General features: G+C 46.2%; 1 protein-coding gene across 4 annotated transcripts in view; it reads left to right on the top strand.

Moving 5' to 3' along the window:
- ADAMTSL3 (ADAMTS like 3) overlaps positions 1 to 20,905 on the top strand; it is a 793,440-nt gene that overhangs the window by 574,277 nt on the left and 198,258 nt on the right. For all 4 annotated transcript variants that reach the window (XM_077263637.1, XM_077263634.1, XM_077263636.1 and 1 more), the window contains exon 12: positions 17,757 to 17,807. In XM_077263637.1, coding sequence (XP_077119752.1) covers positions 17,757 to 17,807 — 51 coding nt within the window. The remainder of the gene's footprint in view (positions 1 to 17,756; positions 17,808 to 20,905) is intronic.

Raw genomic sequence — 20,905 nt, 5'->3', positions numbered from 1 at the left:
GTGAAAGTCTCCTGATTATAAAATACTGGTTTTATTGAAACAACAACACACAGACCAGTAAGTGATAGATACATCGCTGGAATCAGGGTCTCTGCCCCTATATCATCCTTCTCTCAGATTAAATATCTAAACTTAGTTTCCCTTTAAGCTATGTTCCTCCAGAATGATTTGAGAGACTGATAATGTCATACAGAAGATTTTTTTTAAGTTTTTTTCTGCTAAAAGTGGTTTTGAAACTACTGATGTATCGGGTGTACTTATTTTTTCATCCTTTGCTTTTGCATTTTCCCCTTATTTTTCTTAAATAATTAAATAATCACCTGGTGTAACGTGTCATTTGTTATTGATTAAGTAAGGTTGTATTGGCCTAATTTTAAGACCCTCCTAGGACCAGATTTTATTTTATTACCTCTATAGAATTCAAAAAAGGTGCACTTAGTTTTTCTCCTGACTGTATGACTGTATGTTAACACAGACTAAAAGAGTTAATATCATGAATGAATCTGCATAGCTGACACAAATGGAAGCAGAGGACCCCATGGATTTTTATGAGGAATGTCTGTGTTAGTTTATATAACAGAATAAAACTTTTGTTTAATGCTTTTTTTTACTTAGCTTCTAAATATAGAAACGCATATTTCAACCAAGACGGACCCCATAATAATTAATGGGGGTTTTCTGCTTCCAATTACATCAGTTATGCAATAGATCTGTTTTTTTACGATAACGCCATTAAAAATGGAAGAGAAGAAGGAATGTCAAAACGTGAGTAGCCCAGCTGCCATCAGGCTCAGTGGCATCATCTAGGTCAAACAGATAGTTCTTAAAAAGGTTGGAGTTGATGAAACTATATACAGCTCTGGCAAAAATGAAGAGACCACTGCAATGCTCTGTAATGCTGTAGATATGGAGCGCCCCCAGACGCAGGGCCGCGGGGTTCTCGGTACCGGGCCTCTCTGTCTCGGTCCTGGGGTCACGGTGGCCCGACCCGGTCCGTGGCCCTGCTAAGGGGCGTCCAATGAAAGGTGTGGTGATGATGCGTGGTGCAAGGCACGATGAATAACGAGGACACAGGGTTGCAGTCTCTTTACCTCTTTACTGAAGGCTTCAGGATCCGCAATCCAGAGCACTGCTAACAGGGCTGGCTGAGACCAGCCGGTCCGAAGGCACATCCAGAGTTCCCTTTGCAGGTGGAAATCAGTAGCCTTCCTACTAGCGCCTGTGTGTTGTAGTACTTCCCTGCTGAGCACCACGGGATAGTCCTCACAACTGTTGTGTCTGTTTCTGATGTTCTTCTCTCACAACTCGTATCTGTTCTGATGTTCTTCTCCGTCCCCCAGATGATATGGATAGGACGCACCCGTATGACGGGTAGGCCTGGAGTTCTTCCGGGACCCTAGTGTCGCCCTTCTCCCACAATTGCCCCCTATGTCTGCTTAGGTGATTTAGGTGAGACAGTCAACCTAAAATTAACTGTCCTGCCGCTGTTTGAAGTAATGCTTGGAGCCTAATACTTCCTCGGCGTTCCGGCCACCGGCTACGCGCCTCAGTAGGATGTTGCCTCGATCTTACGGCACGACTCATTCTGGCTTTATTTCCTTTTTGCTGCAATCTCGTTTCTCACTTCTCCACAATAAACCTCGCTTCATTTCCTTTCTTAGGATGCCGCCGCAACGGGTGCAGGCGCGGCTCCGTAACGTTCTGTCCTGTTCGCTAGGTCACTGCCAGGATCCCACCCCTGACAGAGACCCCCCTGAATCTTCCCCTGCAACACCCTCTGCCACAGGATGTTGCCTGGATCCAACCCAGTCAGCTTCTGACTAACTTCCTATCCAGCCCGCAGTTTTACCAGATTGTGAGGAGTGGCCTAATACATAGAACCCTTTGCTCCCCCTGGTGGCCAGAATGTGAAGTGTAAAGTGTGACTGTGATACCTGGTCAGGTGAACTCCTTAAGTGCCATCAGACGTACCATCACTCCCCTTAGCGGCGGAGCATCAGTACTGCAACGACCAGGACTCTGGGGCGCTGCACTCCCCCCCGGTTAAATAAAGTACTCCCGGACTGGGAAGAAAACAACAATACATGTCAGCAAAAGACATACAAATTTTGAAATGCTATGAACAAGTAATTATAACAGTGCTTCCCTTTATGGGAGGTGAGGACTCTTGAACGTTACAAACAAAACATGGTTAAATATTTTAAATAACATACTATAAATAACTTCTATTACCCAACCGGGTATTGTACTAAGTGCAAATTCTGAACAATAATTTAACTTTTCCTTTAAGGGCGTATAGGCTGAACCCACTAAAGGCTTACTATAAAACTCTAAAATATAAATTAACTTTTTCTTTATTTTTCTCTTCTAAGTGCAACATTTTCTTTTTACTCTCTGATTCTTCATATGCAGGATCGCCCGTCTATCTGCCCAGGCCTACTGCCTCTTTTATTAGTACAGGATCACTGAGCCATCTCTCTATGGCTCTCAGGAGGACTTCACTAACTAACCCCTACGGGTTTACTTTATTGAAACTCGGCTTTCAACTCTTTCCTGTCCTCATTCTCTAGTAACATTATTAAACATTCTCTATAACTATCTAGCTAACTACATATTACTCCTATGTAAAACATTATTACCATCTACTTTCTTTTAAGGCAACATTATACTTTAAGTGCAACTAGTGAATGTTCCCTTTAAGAAGGAACCAAGTCTCTTTCAGGTAATGCAGACTCTCTCTATCTGCAAGTCCAGTTAAGGCAAGAGCTTCCATGCTGTACTCAGGAACAGTCTCTTCACAAAGCTCTCCTTCTTGTAAAACCAGTAAAGGGCACCTTTAAGAAGGTGCAAACTATTTACAATACAGTTTGTGAACCATTCACGTCCATGATTCAGCAGTCTTTGTAACATTGATGAACAAAAGCAAAAATGAAAAGAAAAGCAAAAATAAAAAGCAATAGGGATCTCGGGTAAACAAAGGGATCCCTTTAAGAATAACCCTGGTCGGGTATTAGCAGCAAAAAGCAGGGAAACAAACAATCAACTATGTACAGTTTCAAGCATTAGGATCTTACTCTGGTTCTGGCGGCCTCCACCGAGGCTTTACCTGACAGGTGGCCCTCTGCGGCCTAGGCAGGCTTGACTCCAAGTCTACTCCCGGTGCCAGGTACACTCCATGGGTTTGGGTCTTCTGCACGACTAGGTCATGCGCTGCGATGAGTGTCTGCGTGGGCCGGTGGATGATGCTGGCGGCGGCAGAGGCTGCTGCAGCCGCTTCGGCGACAAGCTCCTCCCCCTCGGTTCTGGATACCGCCAGGACGGCTGTACAGCGCTGCATGTCCCGGGCCCACCAACTTCTGCCCTTGAGATCCCGGCGGTACGTCACCACATCTCCCGGCCTCAGGAGGGACTTGGCACCGTCTCCACACAGGCAGGGTTCCACCTCGTCCCGGGTGATGCGAACTCTCAGGGCCGCTCCAATTTCTTGGACGAAGCCTTTCCCCTCCTGGGGCTGGTAAACGATCACAACGCCCCATTTCGGCAAGGAGCCCTCCAGCAGCTCACCTCGCGCTTCCCTCTCCACTTCCCGCTGGCACTCCGCGATCAGGTGGTTCCTATATTCTCCCCAAGGGAAGGGCCCGAGGTTGTGCCCCCCCGGTAATTTGGGGTCAGGCGGCGGGGCCACCGGGGCACCAGTGGTCACAGTGGTAACTGGGTCAGGTGCGGAGGTGAGGCGTCCTCCCTGGGAGTCGCGGCACTGAGTACCTATGCTTGAGGTAACTCCTCCGGCGCCACTCCACTCCCCTGAGGGAGGCGTACGGACTGGGGACCGTTCAGGCATGGGATGCCCCATCGACAGCTCCCGCGGGTCGAAATCCTCCAGCGAGGGCATGTCGGAGTAGTCCTCCGGTGACGGGGGTCGGTGCGAGGCCATTCTTTTCCACAGGCCTTCTCTGGTCTCCAGTCCCACCTCATCTGAGTCATAGTTTCGTTTCTTCGGTCTCCGCCCGCCATAGAAGATCAGGAGGCGGGTCTCAGCTGCTGACGGACACGTCCTCAGGAAAGAGAAATATTCAGACTGGGCAGCCATTGTCTTTTGCGCCCTCCAGCTCGTGTACGCCCAGTTCACGCCCTTCTTCTTTTCCTGCGCTCCTCCCAGCGCTGCAATGGCGGCGGCTTTGGTGGGAACTTTTGGCGGCAAGTGGCAATCCACAGTCTTTGCAATAAATCACAGTTCAAGCACAATTCAGTCACAGTTCCAAGGCACACATGACCTGATTCTTTAGGCTTAAGTAGATCCTGTTCATGACGCCAAGTTGGAGCGCCCCCAGATGCAGGGCCGCGGGGTACTCGGTACCGGGCCTCTCTGTCTCGGTCCTGGGGTTGTCACGGTGGCTAGACCCAGTCCGTGACCCTGCTAAGGGGCATCCAATGAAAGGTGTGGTGATGATGCGTGGTGCAAGGCGCGATGAATAACGAGGACACAGAGTTGCAGTCTCTTTACCTCTTTACTGAAGGCTTCAGGATCCGCAATCCAAAGTACTGCTAACAGGGCTGGCTGAGACCGGCCGGTCCGAAGGCACATCCAGAGTTTCCTTTGCAGGTGGAAATCAGTGCCTACCTTCTAGCACCTGTGTGTTGTAGTACCTCCCTGCTGAGCACCACGGGATAGTCCTCACAACTGTGTCTGTTTCTGATGTTCTTCTCTCACAACTCGTATCTGTTCTGATGTTCTTTCTCCGTCCCCCAGATGATATGGATAGGACGCACCCGTATGACGGGTAGGCCTGGAGTTCTTCCGGGACCCTAGCGTCGCCTGTTGTGAATTTGGATTCTGGGCTCCCCCGGTGGCTACTGGTGGAATTGAACTGGTGTCTTCATCTTCTCTGTTCACCTGTTCCCATCAAGATGTGGGAGTCGCTATATAACCTTGCTGCTCTGTTAGTTGCTTGCCGGTCAACAATGTTATCAGAAGCCTCTCTGTGCTTGTTCCTGCTCCTAGACAACTACTAGATAAGTTGGACTCTTGTCCATGTTTGTTTTTGCATTTTTGTTCCAGTTCACAGCTGTAGTTTCGTTACTGTGTCTGGAAAGCTCTTGTGAACAGGAATTGCCACTCTGGTGTTATGAGTTAATGCCAGAGTTTTAAAGTAATTTCTGGATGGTGTTTTGATAGGGTTTTTAGCTGACCATGAAAGTGTCCTTCCTGTCTTCTGCTATGTAGTAAGTGGACCTCAAATTTGCTAAACCTATTTTCATACTACGTTTGTTATTTCATCTTGATTCACCGCCAATACATGTGGGGGGCCTCTGTCTCCTTTCGGGGTATTTCTCTAGAGGTGAGCTAGGACTAATATTTTCCTCTGCTAGTTTTATTTAGTCCTCCGGCTGGTGCTGGGCATCTAGAATCAACGTAGGCATGCTACCCGGCCACTGCTAGTTGTGCGTTAGGTTTAGTTCATGGTCAGCTCAGTTTCCATCTTCCAAGAGCTAGTTCCTATATATGCTGATGCTATGATCTCTTGCCATTGAGATCATGACAGTTTGACCGGCCCACTAAAGGGTTAAAATCCTTGGCTGAGAAAGGAGAGAAATAAGTAGTCTGCTGAAATTTTTTTTTTTTTTTTTTTTTTTCTCTCTTTTGAATGGCTCTGTGTTCACCTGTTTGCAATGGATCTTCAGAGTGTAACTGCAGGTTTGAATAATCTCGCCACGAAGGTACAAAATTTGCAAGATTTTGTTTGTCATGCACCTGTATCTGAGCCGAGAATTCCTTTGCCGGAATTTTTCTCGGGGAATAGATCTGGGTTTCAGAATTTTCGAAATAATTGCAAATTATTTTTGTCCCTGAAATCTCGCTCTGCCGGAGATCCTGCACAGCAGGTCAGGATTGTGATTTCCTTGCTCCGGGGCGACCCTCAAGACTGGGCTTTTTCATTGACACCAGGGGATCCTGCGTTGCTCAATGTGGATGCGTTTTTTCTGGCCTTGGGGTTGCTTTATGACGAACCTCATTTGGAGCTTCAGGCAGAAAAAACTTTGATGTCCCTATCTCAGGGGCAAGATGAAGCGGAAATTTACTGCCAAAGATTCCGTAAATGGTCTGTGCTTACTCAGTGGAATGAGTGCGCCCTGGCGGCGACTTTCAGAGAGGGTCTCTCTGATGCCATTAAGGATGTTATGGTGGGGTTCCCTGTGCCTGCGGGTCTGAATGAGTCCATGACAATGGCTATTCAGATCGATAGGCGTTTGCGGGAGCGCAAACCAGTGCACCATCTGGCGGTGTCCACTGAGAAATCGCCAGAGAGTATGCAGTGTGATAGAATTCTGTCCCGAAGCGAGCGGCAGAATTTTAGACGGAAAAATGGGTTGTGTTTCTATTGTGGTGATTCTACTCATGTTATATCAGCATGCTCTAAGCGCACTAAAAAGCTTGGTAAATCTGTTTCCATTTGCACCTTACCGTCTAAGTTTATTCTATCTGTGACCCTGATTTGCTCTTTGTCATCTATTACCACGGACGCCTATGTCGACTCTGGCGCCGCTTTGAGTCTTATGGATTGGTCCTTTGCCAAACGCTGTGGGTATGATTTAGAGCCTTTGGAGACTCCTATTCCTCTGAAGGGGATTGACTCCACCCCATTGGCTAATAATAAACCACAATACTGGACACAAGTAACTATGCGTATTAATCCGGATCACCAGGAGATTATTCGCTTTCTGGTGCTGTATAATCTACATGATGATTTGGTGCTAGGATTGCCTTGGCTGCAATCTCACAACCCAGTCCTCGACTGGAAAGCTATGTCTGTGTTGAGCTGGGGATGTAAGGGGGCTCATGGGGATGTACCTGTGGTTTCCATTTCATCATCTATTCCCTCTGAAATTCCTGAGTTCCTGTCTGACTATCGTGACGTCTTTGAAGAATCCAAGCTTGGTTCGTTACCTCCGCACCGAGAGTGCGATTGTGCCATAGATTTAATCCCGGGTAGTAAATACCCAAAGGGTCGTTTATTTAATCTGTCTGTGCCTGAACATGCTGCTATGCGTGAATATATAAAGGAGTCCTTGGAAAAGGGACATATTCGTCCATCGTCATCTCCCTTAGGAGCCGGTTTTTTCTTTGTGTCAAAAAAAGACGGCTCTTTGAGACCATGTATTGATTATCGGCTTTTGAATAAAATCACTGTTAAATATCAATACCCATTGCCGTTGCTGACTGATTTGTTTGCTCGCATAAAGGGGGCCAAGTGGTTCTCTAAGATTGACCTTCGTGGGGCGTATAATTTGGTGCGAATCAGGCAGGGGGATGAGTGGAAAACCGCATTTAATACGCCCGAGGGCCACTTTGAGTATTTAGTGATGCCTTTTGGTCTTTCAAATGCTCCGTCAGTTTTCCAGTCCTTTATGCATGATATTTTTCGCGATTATTTGGATAAATTTATGATTGTGTATCTGGATGATATTCTGATTTTTTCGGATGACTGGGACTCTCATGTCCAGCAAGTCAGGAGGGTTTTTCAGGTTTTGCGGTCTAATTCTTTGTGTGTGAAGGGTTCTAAGTGTGTTTTTGGGGTACAGAGGATTTCCTTTTTGGGATATATTTTTTCCCCCTCTTCCATTGAAATGGATCCTGTCAAGGTTCAAGCTATTTGTGATTGGACGCAGCCCTCTTCTCTTAAGAGTCTTCAGAAATTTTTGGGCTTTGCTAACTTTTATCGTCGATTTATTGCTGGTTTTTCGGATATTGCTAAGCCATTGACCGATTTGACTAAGAAGGGTGCTGATGTTGCTGATTGGTCCCCTGATGCTGTGGAGGCCTTTCGGGAGCTTAAGCGCCGTTTTTCCTCTGCCCCTGTGTTGCGTCAGCCTGATGTTGCTCTACCTTTTCAGGTTGAGGTCGACGCTTCTGAGATCGGAGCTGGGGCAGTGTTGTCGCAGAAAAGTTCTGACTGCTCCGTGATGAGGCCTTGTGCCTTCTTTTCCCGTAAATTTTCGCCCGCTGAGCGGAATTATGATGTTGGGAATCGGGAGCTTTTGGCCATGAAGTGGGCTTTTGAGGAGTGGCGCCATTGGCTTGAGGGGGCCAGACATCAGGTGGTGGTATTGACTGACCACAAAAATTTGGTTTATCTTGAGACCGCCAGGCGCCTGAATCCTAGACAGGCGCGCTGGTCATTATTTTTCTCTCGGTTTAATTTTGTGGTGTCATACCTACCGGGTTCTAAGAATGTTAAGGCGGATGCCCTTTCTAGGAGTTTTGAGCCTGACTCGCCTGGTAACTCTGAGCCCACAGGTATCCTTAAGGATGGAGTGGTATTGTCAGCCGTTTCTCCAGACCTGCGGCGGGCCTTGCAGGAGTTTCAGGCGGATAGACCTGATCGTTGCCCACCTGATAAACTGTTTGTTCCTGATGATTGGACCAGTAGAGTCATCTCTGAGGTTCATTCTTCTGCGTTGGCAGGTCATCCTGGCATTTTTGGTACCAGGGATTTGGTGGCAAGGTCCTTCTGGTGGCCTTCCCTGTCACGAGATGTGCGAGGCTTTGTGCAGTCTTGTGACGTTTGTGCTCGGGCCAAGCCTTGTTGTTCTCGGGCTAGTGGATTGTTGTTGCCCTTGCCTATTCCTAAGAGGCCTTGGACGCACATCTCGATGGATTTTATTTCAGATCTGCCTGTTTCTCAGAAGATGTCTGTCATCTGGGTGGTGTGTGACCGTTTCTCTAAGATGGTCCATTTGGTTCCTCTGCCCAAGTTGCCTTCTTCTTCCGAGTTGGTTCCTCTGTTTTTTCAAAATGTTGTTCGTTTGCATGGTATTCCTGAGAATATCGTTTCTGACAGAGGGACCCAATTCGTGTCTAGATTTTGGCGGGCATTCTGTGCTAGGATGGGCATAGATTTATCTTTTTCGCCCGCTTTCCATCCTCAGACGAATGGCCAGACTGAGCGGATTAATCAGACCCTGGAGACATATCTGAGGTGTTTTGTGTCTGCTGACCAGGATGATTGGGTTGCTTTTTTGCCATTGGCGGAGTTCGCTCTCAATAATCGGGCCAGCTCTGCCACTTTGGTGTCCCCGTTTTTCTGTAATTCGGGGTTTCATCCTCGATTTTCCTCTGGTCAGGTGGAATCTTCGGATTGTCCTGGAGTGGATGCTGTGGTGGAGAGATTGCATCAGATCTGGGGGCAGGTGGTGGACAATTTGAGGTTGTCCCAGGAGAAGACTCAGCTTTTTGCTAACCGCCGTCGTCGTGTTGGTCCTCGTCTTCGTGTTGGGGACTTGGTGTGGTTGTCTTCTCGTTTTGTCCCTATGAGGGTCTCTTCTCCTAAGTTTAAGCCTCGGTTCATCGGCCCGTATAAGATATTGGAGATTCTTAACCCTGTTTCCTTCCGTTTGGACCTCCCTGCATCCTTTTCTATTCATAACGTTTTTCATCGGTCATTATTGCGCAGGTATGAGGTACCGGTTGTGCCTTCCGTTGAGCCTCCTGCTCCGGTGTTGGTTGAGGGTGAGTTGGAGTACGTTGTGGAGAAAATCTTAGACTCTCGTGTTTCCAGACGGAGACTCCAGTATCTGGTCAAGTGGAAGGGATACGGCCAGGAGGATAATTCTTGGGTGAATGCATCTGATGTTCATGCCTCTGATCTGGTTCGTGCCTTTCATAGGGCCCATCCTGATCGCCCTGGTGGTTCTGGTGAGGGTTCGGTGCCTCCTCCTTGAGGGGGGGGTACTGTTGTGAATTTGGATTCTGGGCTCCCCCGGTGGCTACTGGTGGAATTGAACTGGTGTCTTCATCTTCTCTGTTCACCTGTTCCCATCAAGATGTGGGAGTCGCTATATAACCTTGCTGCTCTGTTAGTTGCTTGCCGGTCAACAATGTTATCAGAAGCCTCTCTGTGCTTGTTCCTGCTCCTAGACAACTACTAGATAAGTTGGACTCTTGTCCATGTTTGTTTTTGCATTTTTGTTCCAGTTCACAGCTGTAGTTTCGTTACTGTGTCTGGAAAGCTCTTGTGAACAGGAATTGCCACTCTGGTGTTATGAGTTAATGCCAGAGTTTTAAAGTAATTTCTGGATGGTGTTTTGATAGGGTTTTTAGCTGACCATGAAAGTGTCCTTCCTGTCTTCTGCTATGTAGTAAGTGGACCTCAAATTTGCTAAACCTATTTTCATACTACGTTTGTTATTTCATCTTGATTCACCGCCAATACATGTGGGGGGCCTCTGTCTCCTTTCGGGGTATTTCTCTAGAGGTGAGCTAGGACTAATATTTTCCTCTGCTAGTTTTATTTAGTCCTCCGGCTGGTGCTGGGCATCTAGAATCAACGTAGGCATGCTACCCGGCCACTGCTAGTTGTGCGTTAGGTTTAGTTCATGGTCAGCTCAGTTTCCATCTTCCAAGAGCTAGTTCCTATATATGCTGATGCTATGATCTCTTGCCATTGAGATCATGACAGTCGCCCCTCTCCCACAATTGCCCCCTATGTCTGCTTAGGTGATTTAGGTGAGACAGCCAACCTAAAATTAACTGTCCTGCCGCTGTTTGAAGTAATGCTTGGAGCCTAATACTTCCTCGGCGTTCCGGCCACCGGCTACGCGCCTCAGTAGGATGTTGCCTCGATCTTACGGCATGACTCCTACTGGCTTTATCTCCTTTTTGCTGCGATCTCGTTTCTCACTTCTCCACAATAAACCTCGCTTCATTTCCTTTCTTATGATGCCGCCGCAATGGGTGCAGGCGCGGCTCCGTAACGTTCTGTTCTGTTCGCTAGGCCACTGTCAGGATCCCACCCCTGACAGAGACCCCCCTGAATCTTCCCCTGCAACACCCTCTGCCACAGGATGTTGCCTGGATCCAACCCAGTCAGCATCTGACTAACTTCCTATCCAGCCCGCAGTTTTACCAGATTGTGAGGAGTGGCCTAATACATAGAACCCTTTGCTCCCCCTGGTGGCCAGAATGTGAAGTGTAAAGTGTGACTGTGATACCTGGTCAGGTGAACTTCTTAAGTGCCATCAGACATACCATCACTCCCCTTAGCGGCGGAGCGTCAGTACTGCAACGACCAGGACTCTGGGGCGCTGCAGATAAGCCCCCAGATGTTACCTGAAAGAGGAGAAAAAGACATTAGATTACACTCACCCAGGGGCGGTCCCGGTACGATGGGCGTCTGTTGTGATCCGCTTTTTGGGCTCCCCTAGTGGTGGCTGGTGGTACTGGAGACTTGTGTGTTCTTTTCTGCCTCAGCTCACCTGCTTCCATCAGTTTTGGGAGTTCCCTATTTAGCCTTGCTCTCCAGTCACTTCCTTGCCGGTCATCATTGTAACCTGAGTCTTTCAGTTGCATGTTCCTGTTACCAGTCTGCTGATCAGCTAAGTGGACTCTTGTCCTTTTTGTTTTGTATTTTTTGTCCAGTTTACAGTTTGTCATTTCCTGTTACTGGAAGCTCTTGTGGACTGAAATTGCCTCTCCTGTGTCATGAGTTGACACAGGAGTCTTAAAGTAATTTCAGGATGGGTTTTTGAAAGGGTTTTTCAGCTGACCGTGAAGTCCTCTTTTGTATCCTTCCTCTATCTAGTAAGTGGACCTCGCTTTGCTAAATCTACCTTCATACTGTGTATGTCTTTTCCTCTGAACTCACCGTTAATATATGTTGGGGCTACTAACATCTTTGGGGAATTTCACTAGAGGTAAGCCAGGTCTGTTCTTTCCTCTTCCAGGTGTAGTTAGTTCTCCGGCTGGCGCATGGCATCTAGGCAGCCGTAGGAATGCTTCCTGGCTACTGTTAGTTGTGTGGTAGATTTAGGTCACGGTCAGCTTGAGTTTCCATCACCCGAGGGCTAGTCTGTTATTTTGTGTTTCTGATGTTCCCATGCCATTGGGGAATCATGACAGTATGACCGGCCACTGTTAAAGTAATTGGCAGAAGAAAGGAGAGTAAAAGAAGTCTGTAGATTTTTTTTTTTTTTTCCTCACATGTTTGCTACTTAGTTGGCTCAGTTGTATTTCTGCTCTATTTACAGCCTTGCCTTTCTCTCCTTCTAATCCTTGACTGGCTCTGATCTCTCCGGTGTAAGGATGGACTCTCAGAGTTTGGCTGCAGGTTTAAATAATCTTGCTACGAAGGTTCAGAATTTACAAGATTATGTTATACGTACTCCTATTTCTGAACCTAAGATTCCTACACCAGAGGTATTTTCCGGAGATAGATCTCGGTTTCTGAATTTCAAATGTAATTGTAAATTATTCCTTTCTCTCAGACCTCACTCCTCTGGAGATCCTGTTCAGCAGGTTAAGATTGTGATTTCTTTGCTGCGAGGTGACCCTCAAAATTGGGCATTTTCATTGACACCAGGGGATCCTGCGTTGCTCAATGTGACTGCGTTTTTTCTGGCTTTAGGGTTGCTGTATGAGGAACCTAATTTGGAGATTCAAGCTGAAAAAGCTTTAATAGCCCTGTCTCAAGGGCAAGATGAAGCTGAGATATACTGCCAAAAATTTCGTAAATGGTCTGTGCTTACTCAGTGGAATGAGTGTGCCCTAGCGGCAATTTTCAGAGAAGGCCTTTCTGATGCCGTTAAGGATGTCATGGTGGGGTTTCCTACGCCCACAGGTCTGAATGAGTCCATCACAATGGCGATTCAGATTGATCGGCGTTTGCGGGAGCGCAAACCCGTGCACCATTTGGCGGTATCTTCTGAAGGGACGCCAGAGAAAATGCAATGTGACAGAATTCTGTCAAGAAGCGAGTGGCAGAATTATAGGCGCAAAAATGGCTTGTGCTTCTACTGTGGTGATTCCGCGCATGTTATATCAGCATGCTCTAAACGTACTAGGAAGGTTGACAAGTCTGTTTCTATTGGCACTTTACAGTCTAAATTTCTTCTGTCTGTAACTCTGATTTGTTCATTATCAGTTATTACCGTGGATGCCTATGTGGACTCTGGCGCCGCTCTGAGTCTCATGGATTGGTCCTTCGCCAGGCGCTGTGGGTTTGATTTGGAGCCTCTGGAAGTTCCTATACCTCTGAAGGGTATTGATTCTACACCTCTGGCTTGTAATAGACCACAGTTCTGGACGCAAGTGACTATGCGTATGACTCCAGACCATCAGGAGATGATTCGCTTCCTCGTGTTGTATAATTTACATGATGTGTTAGTGCTTGGATTACCATGGTTGCAATCTCATAACCCAGTACTGGACTGGAAAACTATGTCTGTGGTAAGCTGGGGATGTCAGGGGGCTCATGGGGACATACCTTTGGTTTCTATCTCGTCATCTATTCCCTCTGAGGTTCCGGCATTTTTGTCGGATTTTGGGGATATTTTTGAAGAGCCTAAAATTGGTTCTCTCCCTCCCCACAGAGAGTGTGATTGCGCCATAGATCTGATTCCAGGCAGTATATTTCCAAAGGGTCGTTTGTTTAACCTATCTGTACCTGAGCATGCTGTCATGCGAGAGTATGTTAAGGAGTCCCTGGAAAAGGGACATATTCGTCCTTCTTCATCACCTTTAGGAGCTGGGTTTTTCTTTGTCTCTAAAAAGGATGGCTCGCTGAGGCCTTGTATTGATTATCGACTCCTGAATAAAATTACTGTCAAATATCAGTATCCGTTGCCGCTGCTTACTGATTTGTTTGCTCGCATAAGGGGGGCTAAGTGGTTCTCTAAGATTGATCTCCGTGGGGCGTATAATTTGGTGCGAATTAAGCAAGGGGATGAGTGGAAAACCGCATTTAATACGCCTGAGGGCCACTTTGAGTATTTAGTAATGCCTTTTGGCCTTTCTAATGCACCTTCAGTTTTTCAGTCCTTTATGCATGATATTTTCCGTGAATATCTGGATAAATTTATGATTGTGTATTTGGACGATATTTTGATTTTTTCTGAGGACTGGGAGTCTCATGTTCAGCAGGTCAGGAGGGTTTTTCAGGTCTTGCGGGAGAATTCTCTGTGTGTAAAGGGTTCTAAGTGTGTTTTTGGGGTTCAAAAGATTTCCTTTTTGGGGTACATTTTTTCCCCTTCTTCTGTTGAGATGGACCCTGTCAAGGTTCGGGCTATTTGTGACTGGACGCAGCCTACTTCTCTAAAGGGTCTTCAGAAGTTCTTGGGCTTTGCTAATTTTTATCGTCGATTTATAACTGGTTTTTCTGGTGTTGCTAAGCCTCTTACGGATTTGACTAAGAAGGGTGCTGATGTTGCCAATTGGTCCTCTGCCGCTGTGGAGGCCTTTCGGGAACTTAAGCGCCGCTTTTCGTCTGCCCCTGTGTTGCGCCAGCCTGATGTCTCTCTCCCCTTTCAGGTTGAGGTCGATGCTTCCGAGATCGGAGCGGGGGCGGTTTTGTCGCAGAAAAGTTCCGATTGCTCAGTGATGAGACCTTGTGCGTTCTTTTCTCGAAAATTTTCTGCCGCCGAAAGAAATTATGATGTCGGTAATCGGGAGCTTTTGGCCATGAAGTGGGCATTTGAGGAGTGGCGTCATTGGCTTGAGGGTGCTAGACATCAGGTGGTGGTTTTGACTGATCACAAGAATCTGATTTATCTTGAGTCTGCCAGGCGCCTGAATCCTAGACAGGCGCGCTGGTCGTTGTTTTTCTCTCGGTTTAATTTTGTGGTCTCATATCTACCAGGTTCTAAGAATGTGAAGGCAGATGCCCTTTCTAGGAGTTTTGAGCCTGATTCCCCTGGTGATTCGGAACCTACAGGTATCCTTAAGGATGGGGTGATATTATCCGCTATTTCCCCAGATCTGCGACGTGCTTTGCAAGAGTTTCAGGCGGATAGACCTGATCGCTGTCCACCTGGTAGACTGTTTGTTCCTGATGATTGGACCAGTAGAGTCATCTCGGAGGTTCATTCTTCTACGCTGGCGGGTCATCCTGGTATTTTTGGTACCAGGGATTTGGTGGCTAGATCCTTCTGGTGGCCATCTCTGTCTCGAGATGTGCGTGTTTTTGTGCAGTCTTGTGATGTGTGTGCTCGGGCCAAGCCTTGTTGTTCTAGGGCTAGCGGGTTGTTGTTGCCCTTGCCTATTCCGAAGAGGCCTTGGACGCACATCTCGATGGACTTTATTTCTGATCTTCCTGTCTCTCAGAGGATGTCTGTTATCTGGGTGGTGTGTGACCGTTTTTCTAAGATGGTTCATTTGGTGCCATTGCCGAAGTTGCCTTCCTCGTCTGAGTTGGTTCCTTTGTTTTTTCAAAATGTGGTTCGCTTGCATGGTATTCCTGAAAATATCGTTTCTGATAGGGGTACCCAGTTCGTTTCTAGATTTTGGCGGGCATTCTGTGCCAGGTTGGGCATTGATTTGTCTTTTTCGTCTGCCTTCCATCCTCAGACTAATGGCCAGACGGAGCGAACTAATCAGACTTTGGAGACGTATTTGAGGTGTTTTGTGTCTGCGGATCAGGATGATTGGGTTTCCTTTTTGCCGTTGGCGGAGTTTGCTCTTAATAATCGGGCTAGTTCGGCCACTTTGGTTTCCCCTTTCTTTTGCAATTCGGGGTTTCATCCCCGTTTTTCTTCTGGTCAGGCGGAGTCTTCGGATTGTCCTGGAGTAGATGCTGTGGTGGATCGGTTGTATCGGATTTGGGAACGAGTGGTGGACAATTTGAATTTGTCCCAGGAGAGGACTCAGCGGTTTGCTAACCGCCAGCGTCGGGTTGGTCCTCGCCTTCGTGTTGGGGACTTGGTGTGGTTGTCTTCCCGTTTTGTCCCAATGAGGGTTTCTTCTCCTAAATTTAAGCCTCGGTTCATCGGTCCCTATAGGATTTTGGAGATTATTAACCCTGTTTCCTTTCGTTTGGACCTCCCGGCATCTTTCGCTATCCATAATGTGTTCCATCGGTCGTTGTTGCGGAGATACGAGGTGCCGGTGGTTCCTTCTGCTGAGCCTCCTGCTCCTGTGCTGGTTGAGGGTGAATTGGAGTACGTTATAGAGAAGATCTTGGACTCCCGTATTTCCAGGCGGAGACTCCAGTATCTGGTTAAATGGAAGGGCTATGGTCAGGAAGATAATTCTTGGGTAACTGCCTCTGATGTTCATGCCTCGGATTTGGTTCGTGCCTTTCATAGGGCTCATCCAGGTCGCCCTGGCGGTTCTTGTGAGGGTTCGGTGCCCCCTCCTTAAGGGGGGGGTACTGTTGTGATCCGCTTTTTGGGCTCCCCTAGTGGTGGCTGGTGGTACTGGAGACTTGTGTGTTCTTTTCTGCCTCAGCTCACCTGCTTCCATCAGTTTTGGGAGTTCCCTATTTAGCCTTGCTCTCCAGTCACTTCCTTGCTGGTCATCATTGTAACCTGAGTCTTTCAGTTGCATGTTCCTGCTACCAGTCTGCTGATCAGCTAAGTGGACTCTTGTCCTTTTTGTTTTGTATTTTTTGTCCAGTTTACAGTTTGTCATTTCCTGTTACTGGAAGCTCTTGTGGACTGAAATTGCCACTCCTGTGTCATGAGTTGACACAGGAGTCTTAAAGTAATTTCAGGATGGGTTTTTGAAAGGGTTTTTCAGCTGACCGTGAAGTCCTCTTTTGTATCCTTCCTCTATCTAGTAAGTGGACCTCGCTTTGCTAAATCTACCTTCATACTGTGTATGTCTTTTCCTCTGAACTCACCGTTAATATATGTGGGGGCTACTATCATCTTTGGGGAATTTCACTAGAGGTAAGCCAGGTCTGTTCTTTCCTCTTCCAGGCGTAGTTAGTTCTCCGGCTGGCGCATGGCATCTAGGCAGCCGTAGGAATGCTTCCTGGCTACTGTTAGTTGTGTGGTAGATTTAGGTCACGGTCAGCTTGAGTTTCCATCACCCGAGGGCTAGTCTGTTATTTTGTGTTTCTGATGTTCCCATGCCATTGGGGAATCATGACAGGCGTCACAGGTCCGATCCGGGGCCTCCCATTTTCATTCCATGACATCCTCTTCTGGTCTTCATGATGTGGCTCCGGCGCAGGCGTACTTTGTCTGTCCTGTTGAAGGCAAAGCGAAGTACTGCAGTGCGCAGGCGCCGGAAAGGTCAGAGAGGCCTGGCGCCTGCGCACTGCAGTACTTTGCTCTGCCCTCAACAGGGCAGACAAAGTACGCCTGCGCTGGAGCCGCAGCATGAAGACCAGAAGAGGACGTCATGGAATGAAGATGGGAGGCGCAGGAGCGGACCTGAGAAGCCCTTCGGACCGGACCGCAGCGGGAACGCCCCTGGGTGAGTATAATATAACCTCTTTTTCTCCTCTTTCAGGTAACATCGGGGGCTTATCTACAGCATTACAGAATGCTGTAGATAAGCCTCTGATGATGATGAGCTTACCTCACCATCGATTTTGGGGGTGACAGGTTCCCTTTAAATGTGTGTGTAAAAGTCAATGTAATCTGATTGTCTTTCTGGAAGCTATTTTCTTTTCTTTTTGGAAATGTTTTGTGAATTTATATAGGGTTTTGTTTTGTCTTCACTTCCATTAATGTTGGGCCCTTGCGGCTGCACAGGTTGCACCAATGGTAAGTCCGCCCCTGGCAGCGAAGCAGTGTGAACTGTCCTTGGCTTTATTGGCAATGTGTTTTACCACTAGTCACTTATCATGGGATCCTCTTAGTTTTGTATGAATTCTTTTACTACTTAGCGCCATAATGACACATTGGTGCATTTAGTAGCCCCGAACCTAGTGACAGATTCCATTTGATGATTAAGGATGGCATGGTGCACAAATTGGTGATTATTATTCTTACCTAGGAGAAATAACTCAAGGTATACTTCTCTTTTATGTTTTCAGTGATGGATTTAAGGAGATAATGCCCTATGACCACTTCCAGCCCCTGCCAAGGTATGTAACAATTGCTGGTCCACAATCGTCTTCCTAAATTCTTCATTAAATATCTTTTTAGTACATCATGTACTTTTGCTTGTAAATTACTTGAATATTTTTTTATAGGAAATCACATTAAAAGATGCAGGTATATCTGCAGGTTTATTTTCATCTAGAATGACCACATTTGGCATTTTGGATGAAGATATGACAATTGATTGTGGCTGGTTCAAACTAATAAAAACATGAAATGCAGAATAAGGAAAGTAAATGTGTTGTGCATCTGACATGACCAAACTCCCCACACAATTATCCAATTTAGCAATATACTTCCACCGCAAAGAAGTTATGCGATATTCACAGAAAATGGTTTTTTTTAAGAATTTAATACTTATTTTATTATTGTGGTAGTACTATACAATTGAAAATCAATGCAATGTTTTATTCAATACTAAAGAATCAAAACACATGCTGTTGCGATTTGCTGAAAAATTAGTGCTGCTTGTCCATTGTAGGTGTGATTAAAATTTCTAGTGTGTGAATTGGAATACAGAAGCAAAACTGTACATGAAATTATCAAAAAATTGGTAAACTTGTTGGTGACATAATATGAACAGTATAAATGTCAGTCTTAGAACTACATTTTGTTTTAGGTTCTCAAATCTGTACTGATTAATGTAATAGTGCAGCATTGTAGATGTTCTTGATCTGTTTTTCTCCAAATGTTTGTTTTGTTAACAAGGTCTACATGGCTACATTTATAACCATGAAGCTGTGCCAGATCCATTCTAATGCAGTCTATGAAAGATGTTCATAAGTTAGAGGCTGACTTGCACAAACGGAGGGCCTGGGAGTCCACTTGACAGATGAGGTTCAGTGTGAAGAAATGTAACGTTATGCATATGGGCACTAATAATATTCGGGCACCATATGTTCTAGAGGGAGTATAAATCGAAGAGTCACTTGTAGAGAAGCATCTGGGTGTACTTGTAGGCCATAGACTAAATAACAGCATGTAATGCCAATCAGCAGCTTCTAAGGCCACAAGGATACTGTCATGTATTAGCAGAAGCTTGGACTCACGGGACAAGGATGTAATACTGCCACTTTACAAAGCATTAGCACAACCTTATCTGGAATACGTAGTTCACTTTTGGTGCCAATTCATAGAAAGGATGCCCTGCAGCTAGAAAAAGTACAAAGAAGAGCCACAAAACTGACAATAGGCATGGCAACTCTTAGTCATGGAAGGTTTAACATAATTACATTGATTTAGTCTTGAGAATAGATGTCTAAGGGGGGACATGATTAACAAGTACAGGAACATAAATGACCCTTACCAAGAGTATGGTCAAAAGCTGTTTCACGTTAAACCCATCTCAAAGGACAAGGGAACACTCCTTCCATGTGGAGAAAAACATGTTCGATCTCCAGAGGAAAACAGGCTTCTATACCATAACAGCTATTAATCAGTGGAATAATCTACTTTTGGTCACAGTGGGAATCTTTAATGGTTTCAATAAGGGCTTAGATACTTTATGATGAAAATAACATAAATCATTATGGAAAAGTGTAAAGTTGTTTCCTTAGTGTTTCATCCGGTGGATCCACAATTGAGATTGGAGGGAAAGAGTAGCTCATTTGGGGTGGACGGCATCATGCATTGTATTGGTGCCTGTGCCCCTTCACTTGATCATTTCTCATCACTCAGTTGAACTCGATGGACGTGTTTTTCAACTATATTTACTATGTAACTATACAACAGATCAAAATGGTGACCTTCAATGAAAATAAGGTCTGTCAAGTTTTTGCCTCCCAATTGGAGGCTTATAGTGCAAGTATGAGCAGTTTCTCCCTGACCCTATCATAATTGGTAAAATTTGGACACCTGTGGCTACTTCAAAGGGAATTTGCATGCGTTAATGGGCAGCAGGCATATATAGGTGTCAGAAATTAAGCAGCAAAACTATTTGACTTATTCAGGACAAATAACAGCGATGATAAGAATAAAAATAAAATGATATGTACTAAATGTACTAAGGGGAACATCCCAATTCTATTTACATGATTTCAACATATATAACAGGAGCTGACACTATTTGTGCAGCTGCACAGGGGCCCAAGAGGTAAAGGGGCCCATTGTGACCTCCAAAGAAGGTGGAATTGTGCAATGTGATGGACTTCTAAGGGCCTATATATTATTCTTGCACACCGGACCTTTACTGTCCGTGTCCACCAGTGATATATACACTCACCGGCCACTTTATTAGGTACACCTGTCCAACTTCTTGTTAACACTTAATTTCTAATCAGCCAATCACATGGCGGCAACTCAGTGCATTTAGGCATGTAGACATGGTCAAGACAATCTCCTGCAGTTCAAACCGAGCATCAGTATGGGGAAGAAAGGTGATTTGAGTGCCTTTGAACGTGGCATGGTTGTTGGTGCCAGAAGGGCTGGTCTGAGTATTTCAGAAACTGCTGATCTACTGGGATTTTCACGCACAACCATCTCTAGGGTTTACAGAGAATGGTCCGAAAAAGAAAAAAAATCCAGTGAGCGGCAGTTCTGTGGGCGGAAATGCCTTGTTGATGCCAGAGGTCAGAGGAGAATGGGCAGACTGGTTCGAGCTAATAGAAAGGCAACAGTGACTCAAATCGCCACCCGTTACAACCAAGGTAGGCCTAAGAGCATCTCTGAACGCACAGTGCATCGAACTTTGAGGCAGATGGGCTACAGCAGCAGAAGACCACACCGGGTACCACTCCTTTCAGCTAAGAACAGGAAACTGAGGCTACAATTTGTACAAGCTCATCGAAATTGGACAGTAGAAGATTGGAAAAACGTTGCTTGGTCTGATGAGTCTCGATTTCTGCTGCGACATTCGGATGGTAGGGTCAGAATTTGGCGTAAACAACATGAAAGCATGGATCCATCCTGCCTTGTATGGAGCATCTTTGGGATGTGCAGCCGACAAATCTGCGGCAACTGTGTGATGCCATCATGTCAATATGGACCAAAATCTCTGAGGAATGCTTCCAGCACCTTGTTGAATCTATGCCACGAAGAATTGAGGCAGTTCTGAAGGCAAAAGGGGGTCCAACCCGTTACTAGC

Source organism: Ranitomeya variabilis, chromosome 5 (genome assembly GCF_051348905.1).
Source record: "Ranitomeya variabilis isolate aRanVar5 chromosome 5, aRanVar5.hap1, whole genome shotgun sequence".
Classification (NCBI taxonomy): Eukaryota; Metazoa; Chordata; class Amphibia; order Anura; family Dendrobatidae; genus Ranitomeya; species Ranitomeya variabilis.
The sequence above is the reverse complement of the archived record's forward strand: the minus strand, read 5'-3'. Positions and strand labels throughout refer to the sequence as shown.